The following is a 7,404-nucleotide window of genomic DNA, read 5'->3' on the forward strand; positions in this document are numbered from 1 at the left end:
GCACCCACGCCGAAAGTATCTCACAGATACCTATACAGATACATAATTGGCCGCTGGACGAGTATCTCGACAGTTGCCTGCCCCAACAACAGTGGCCACAGCTTTGGCTGCATTGTTCCACAGTCTTACCTTGGATATGATGCCGCATAATTTCAATGCTCGCACACGCGGCGTATACGCAACATGGCCAAAATGCCTTTGATTTCGACCGCCAACTCATAGCTAAGCAGCTTCAAAAATTAACCGATAGTCATGCACTCGGAAATGGAGTTTACATTTCCTCTTCCTTTTTACCTGTGCGAAAATGTTTTAGCCAGATTCCCACTCGGCCACACATACATGTATTAAAGACCGTTCCCATTCTCTTTTTCTCATGAATTAATTTTGAGAGTGGTTTTGCAGATGGGGCTCTTCCAATTAGCTTTGGCAAACAGTGCCTGTTAAGTAGAGGCAGTAATTGAATCACTAATAGAAATTCGGAATGAGCTTTTAATGAAGCGTGTCACCGAGTTAAACCATTACAGTCTCAATATGCCTGCCTTTAAATTGGAATTCCAATGGAAGGCAACTATTTAATCGATTGCTCTCACTTGTTTGAATAGTAAAATCCTGCAACAGACTCTGCCAGACACGTGTACCTCAGCCCCACGCCTTTCCCCATTTAGCCAAGGCCATTGGTTTGGCGAGGGCGTCTTTAAGCCAGAAGAAAATGCATTTCATAAATGCGTTTCATAGACCGTCTGTCTTGACGGCGGAACGAGAAAGAGAGGGCTCAGAAACCTTTTGCATTCTTTTTTGCCCATTCATTCAAGGCTTTTCTACGGGTATCATAATGGAAATCTATTTTTGTGTCGCACAAATATACGGTTTCAGGAAAACAGTTTATTTGCGGCGGCGTCGGAAATCGTGTTTACAATTTGATTACGATATGCGCAATCAGCTTGCCAACTGGGCATCCCACCCACCTCAAGCCCTAGATTCCCGTCCCGAGGCATAACTCCAAATCAAGCGCATATAAAATAAACAATCATAATGGAGTACCGAGTGAGCCCACTCGGAATTTTCCAAAACCCAGATCCGTCAGGGAGGGATACTAAACCGAATTCAATTCTGTTTTCTGGGGGCGGAGCTAAGGAAATTGCAGCCATGCTATGGAGTCTCTCTCTCGTTTCTGGTTTGACGGCACTGCTCTTGCTCACGCGGCAGGCCGAGCAGCTGGCCCGCTCTAACCACCGGCGCCGATCGCAGCCTCTCGCTCTTGCCTCTTGTCTCTCCCGGCTGCCGGCTGTCGGCCTGCAATTCCACCCTCGCCCGCACTGCTTCCTCGTCGACCAAAACTTGTTTTCTTGGCTCTGAGAATCTCACGGATTCGTTTTAGTCTTGCGGCTGACCGTTCCAAAATCAGTTTCGAGCTGTCAAGCAACCGAGCAGCATCATCATTCACTGCGCACTCGCAACAGATACTCGCAGCAGATACACACTCCGAGAATAACCTAGCATTCCTAACTCTCGGGCCTAGTGAAGATTAATCTGAAACGTAGAAGTAAAAGTGTTGACAAAACTCCGGAAAAACCCTCCAACTCTCCAACGGATTACCGCAAGGAAATGGCTGTTTCGGCTCTCAACATGACACCCTACTTTGCTGGATATCCCTTCCAAGGTAAGCACCGACCGATAGATAGCAGATCACAACGACCATTACCAATTACCACAATTACTGGTACAAAACGCCAGATTCGGACTCAGAAAAGTGCTGGCTCATCATTTGGGGCAGCGCTTTCGCCCGCTGTTTTCAAACGAGGGATCATTACCCGTTCGGCAGCATGATCAGCTTTTTGACTTATTGATTGTGATCGGCAACTAGCCCGGACAGGCCAGACCCAATGGCCATACGCAGACCCAGACCCATACCCAGACCCAGACTCAGACCCAGAGCAAAGCCAGCCGCATCCAACCCCAGCTTAAGGTGCGGACTTTGCAGACTTTTTGGCGCGACCGTCTTGCCAGCTCATGTCTCGACTCACTCCACGGCGGCTTCGTGTCGCTGGGCTTTGATCTTCAATCGACTCAGTGTCTGTGTTGGAGCTCGGGGTCTTGTGTATCACGTAGCTGAGTAACGTCAGCGCCCCAAACAACAGACCCTGCACACGGACCGGGATTTCATTTCTCTTTGCGGCTGTTTTGGGGCCGCCTTTTCATATACACACACTTGTGTATTAGCCGGCACAGCTGGGCATCTGCTGCGCTTATGGATTATTAGTTTGATTTGATTGCAAGAGCCGGCCCGGGATGCAGCTATGTTCGCAGCTCCGTCCCCTGGCGAGATTGGTATTTTTCCCCGACACCAGCCCGCCATCCATTCGTCTGCAAGAGGCTTACTATTCTCTCAAAAAGGCCTACGCAAATGGCCAATTTGCGTTTTGTTATGTCTACAAATGGCTATCGAATCGTTTGTACCAATCTGCAACAAAAGATCGTGCGAATTGATCCTCCGGCTTATCCTGCTTAGTGCTGTTCAGTTCGTAAGCATTTCACTGAAGTGGTCAATGCCGTCTAACTAGATTACTTGCTTCCGCTCAATGGAGCAGGGAAAAAAGTTAATTGAAAGATCGTCCCGAAAACAAGACCACACAACTAACGTACTTAAGATATTGTAATGGGATCAGACCTCCTCGGACGGACTTACGAATAAATGCTGACTTGCAAGTGTACTCATGCCCGTTTTTCTTTTTTTCTTCCAGGACAAGGTCGCGTCAACCAACTGGGCGGCGTCTTTATCAACGGCCGTCCGTTACCCAACCACATCCGTCGCCAAATCGTGGAGATGGCAGCCGCTGGAGTTCGTCCCTGTGTCATCTCCCGCCAGCTGCGCGTCTCCCATGGCTGCGTCTCAAAGATTCTGAACCGCTTCCAGGAGACTGGCTCTATTCGGCCCGGAGTGATCGGTGGCAGCAAGCCCCGTGTAGCCACGCCAGACATCGAGTCCAGGATCGAGGAGCTTAAACAGACGCAGCCCGGTATCTTTAGCTGGGAGATCCGCGCCAAATTGATCGAAGCAGGAGTCTGTGACAAGCAAAACGCTCCATCGGTGAGCTCCATTTCGCGCCTTCTGCGAGGATCCTCAGGATCGGGGACCTCCCACAGCATCGACGGCATCCTCGGCGGAGGCGCTGGATCTGCGGGAAGCGAGGATGAAAGCGAAGACGATGCCGAGCCCAGTGTGCAGTTGAAAAGGAAGCAAAGGCGTTCCCGGACCACATTCTCCAACGATCAGATCGACGCCCTGGAGCGCATCTTTGCCCGTACCCAGTACCCCGATGTCTACACCCGAGAGGAGTTGGCCCAGAGCACAGGGTTGACCGAGGCCCGTGTCCAGGTGTGGTTCTCCAATCGCCGTGCTCGTCTGCGCAAGCAGCTGAACACCCAGCAGGTGCCTAGCTTTGCCCCCACATCCACTTCCTACGGCGCAACTCCCACCACCAGTGCCGCCCCAGCTCCCAGCATGGGCATGAGTCTGTACGGCTCACAGAACTGGCCATCATCTGGAGCCTATGACAACCATGCTGCCTATGGTGGATCGGTGGCATCCATGTCCCCCGCCAGCAGCACCTCGGGCACCAGCTCCGCCGCCCACAGTCCCGTGCAGACGCAAGCGCAGCAGCCAGGAACTGGAAGCGAGTTCATGGCCCCCACGTACGGCGTAGGATCGAGCACTGCTACCTACCCATCTGCCGCCTATTCCATGCCGCCAACTCCTACAACATCCGCGGAGCAGCTGCGATCCCAGTTTGCATCGGCCGCCGCTTCGGGCTCGCACCACCCCTCCTCGTGGGACAGCTACAACTTTGCGGGTTCCTTCTTCCCTCCCGCTGCTGCCACAAGCAACCACATTAGCGGCTACCATCATCAGGTCGATCAGAAGAGCTCAATGATGACCACTGCACCAACCTACCCATACTTTGGATTTTAGGTCGATAATATGTTTTCTTTTTAATCGTTTTAAAACTTTGAGCGTTCTTTAATGTTGCTAAAGGCCTACATCTAATCCCCCTAAGACTGTTTAAAAATATTTAAATTAGTATTTTAAGACATATTTTCCTGGTAGTTTTAGGTTAAGGAGCGATGATCAAAATAATAAAAGTAAACATTTAATAAAAACCAACGATTAGTTTTATTTCTGAGAACTTAAATATACCTATATAATTAAAACAGTAAAGAAACATGGGAGCAATGCATTTCTGTACACCCAGAAAAATTATGAATAAATACAAGCACGAAAGCTATATTTGGTTGTTAAATATAATATCTTAAAGTCAAGGTAGCTTTCTAGACCCGAAGTTTTTTTTAGCTTGGTATCTTTCCCAACGTTTCTAACATTACTATAAGGCGTGTATGTAATACATTTTTTTAATGGTGCTTTTACTTTAAATGTAGCTGCACGGTGGAGCAAACAAATTCTGAATTTCTCGTTGACATTGAAGTTATTTCAAACCATATAAATTCGCACAATAGAGTCAAGCCGCTTACAATCCATTAAACTAAAGACATTCCTGGACCACACACATTACCAGATTTTGTCATGTTCCTTTGGCAACCTAACAGGTTCACAAGCCCATCCGAGTAATCCTTCAAAATAGTTCACAAACGTTTCTCTAAAATGACAAAGTGACAATGTACTAACATGTCGATCGCCCTAAATCCCTTGTTGCTTGGATGGAGGCCGGGATGTGGGTAAAGGCGCTCTCCTGCCATACTCAGACAAAAAACAGACTCATGATCTGACAATTAAACAATTAGAGACAAAAACGGCAAACACGTACTGCGGATTTGATAATACAAAAATAATTATGGATTGGTGAATGGCTTGGGGAAACCACACACATCGCAGCAAAATAGGGCAATTGACAAGGTAGATGCGCAAAGTATGAGCACTAGAATCGGGCGACCACCAACGTCACCGACCAGGGACTTTTAAGATGCCGCCAAATGTGGGCCTGCCCGAAGATGATAGGACCCGAAAAGGCAGCCAAGTGCACACAGAAGTGAACAAAGCCATTGACAATATGACAGCGAGGGAGGGCAGGACTCATACTTATATCAGGCTTCTCCCCATGCACTAGTTACGGCCGATCGGGTTCCTGGGTGGTGGTGTTGCTGGTAGGTACAGCCGTAGTTAGGTCGGTCCTCGGCGGTCGGTGTCTTTCTTCAGGACCTTCCCGCTGCTCCCAATTATGTGTGCTCAGCGGGCGTCGCACTTACCACCTAGAATGAAAACGTTCCCTGGCGGTCAGAGTGCCCAAATGAAAACATCAATTAGCTCCTATAGTCGGACATCGGCTCGGACATCAGTTCAGCTGGAGGGTCCTACGACGACAACAGGTTTGGGCCCTTACAAGGGCGATAATGTGTGTCAACTGTGACAATCATAATTGATCGCACATCGCATCCTCTGGACGTCTTTCCTCCCCGTTTCCACTTTGTCGATCCCAAGCCACACAGTAGCCTGCGTCCTGCCGTCTCCTACTCTGGCCTGGATTCTGGGCCACCAACTTGGCTATTTTTATACAAATTAAATTTGTGTGGCCGCCGAGGGCCAAGATACAAGTTCCGCAGCGGCACAATTGACAAGTCTGTTGAAAGGTGCTCCCGACACAAAAAAGGCCTATGATTTATGCGTTTTCGATATACAAGAGCTGTTACTTTCAGACTTCCTGTGTGGCCAAGTTGACTGAAGGCGTACCTCCGGTAGCTGAATCCGCTCCAATGATTGATGATCACGTTTCAGCTTCGCGAATCTTATTGTACGGACTGAGTTTGACTCGCTAATCACTATGGCTTGGGAACTATATCTCATTACTAAATCATTATTGACCACCTCAAGTCTGCGGTTTCCAAAGTACTATAAATAATTCAAAATGCAACCGTTAAATGTTTCAGTATGCAGCAAAACAACCTCTTGTGTTGCTCTTCTCTCGTCTCTTGACGATTTAATATATATTTCCCGAGTGTTGACGTTTGGAAATTTTTCGGTAATTTTTCACACACTCATTCGCGTGATCCGATCCGAACCACACGCCAAAAATTGTTTTTCGTATATTCATTAAAAATTATTAACGTATTAAATGGCCCAGGTGAAGAGCAACACCAGCCATTCATGCTCATGTTCATGGGAGCGGTAAGCAGCAAGCGTTGATAAAACATTAAAACCAATCTGATAAGAAACGCTTTAAATTCCGTTACGTAACGCAAATTTAGAGCGTGTCTGTGTGGATTCTGCGCGCCCTGCGGCATAAAGGGCTTCGAACAACATTTGGATGCGGTTAGTCCACCCTGGAAGGGTTTCCTCATGCAGCCGGGCAATTACGCATGAATTTTTGATCGATTCGCGTTGAAAATTTGATAAGCCGTGTTTAAGTTGCGCATGCGAGCTTTTAATCAACCCGCAGCATTCTTGACTCAGCAGTAGGTGCGACTTTGTCTATATAAAAAAGTCCATGGATTACAGGTTAATCGTGGCCAGCATCAGGATTGAAGACCTTGTTACCTCCTTTTTGAGAGTTCGTATTAGCTTTCTAATTATATGACTTTTCAATGTCTTCATATGCCACTAAAATCAACCGCGTCGCACTTTGTGAGCCCGGGGCGACAGTCGCTTCGATTAAGTCCGCAATCGACCATCGATGACGTCGATGGAGAAGCCGCAGCGGCAGCCGCAACTAAATAACATTATAATTCAATAAGGAACCCCCCAGACCGGGAGGAGCCTCGAAGATCGCCTGAGTAATGGCAATGCAGCTGCGAGTTGATTTCGATACCGATGCCTTACCGACCGAGTCGGGCCAATTGCACCAGCGATGAAGCAGCAGCAGCAGCAGCAGCCAGGCTGTCTGCAGCGGCTATGTGAGCAAATTGTTGTTATTGCCGCCGATGTTGGCCAGCAATTGCAGAAATCATCAGAGGGGCCTGCAACGTGTAATTTCCATCTCTGATGGTGGCAGTTTGAACAAAGGTCGCAGCGGGATGGGAACGGTGGAGCCGGCGGCTATCTTCTTTGAGGTCGGCAGTCGGCCGTTTTAAGCAAGCGTAAAAATATGCTCAAACGTCGGTCGACGGATTTGAAAATGTGGATCGCAGAAATGTGATTACAATGGGGTATATTGATTATTTATTAAGGAAGGCTTTTGGATGATTGTCGAAAGGCGATCAGTAATCTGGTCCTGCTGCAATGGCTTGATCAGGTTGCACAAATTGAATGTTATTTTACAAAATGCGCGCACGTAGTTAGTATACGTGCCGTGTTCAATTGCAGAAGACGACTAAGTCCTGACCCAGCAGATGGGGGGATCGGGTGGAGCAGGGTGAAGCAGGGTGAAGCAGGGTGAAGGAGGGTAGTGAGGCCACAAG

General features: G+C 48.2%; 1 protein-coding gene across 1 annotated transcript; it reads left to right on the forward strand.

The window, feature by feature from the left end:
• The first annotated feature begins 1,418 nt into the window (after positions 1-1,418).
• On the forward strand, positions 1,419-4,119 carry LOC120446694 (protein gooseberry). The gene is made up of 2 exons (XM_039627791.1): positions 1,419-1,660; positions 2,742-4,119. Exons 1-2 carry the CDS (start codon positions 1,606-1,608, stop codon positions 3,968-3,970), a joined length of 1,284 nt encoding a protein of 427 aa, XP_039483725.1. The 5' UTR covers positions 1,419-1,605; the 3' UTR covers positions 3,971-4,119.
• The last annotated feature ends 3,285 nt before the right edge of the window (positions 4,120-7,404 follow it).

The sequence above is a fragment of the Drosophila santomea genome, chromosome 2R (assembly GCF_016746245.2).
Source record: "Drosophila santomea strain STO CAGO 1482 chromosome 2R, Prin_Dsan_1.1, whole genome shotgun sequence".
Lineage (NCBI taxonomy): Eukaryota > Metazoa > Arthropoda > Insecta > Diptera > Drosophilidae > Drosophila > Drosophila santomea.

Bases quoted from the DNA above. Each gene is read 5' to 3' on its own strand.
- LOC120446694 (XM_039627791.1), top strand. From the start codon at position 1,606: ATGGCTGTTTCGGCTCTCAACATGACACCCTACTTTGCTGGATATCCC. The intron at 1,661-2,741 runs GTAAGCACCGAC...TTTTTCTTCCAG, and splicing joins TGCTGGATATCCCTTCCAAG to GACAAGGTCGCGTCAACCAA.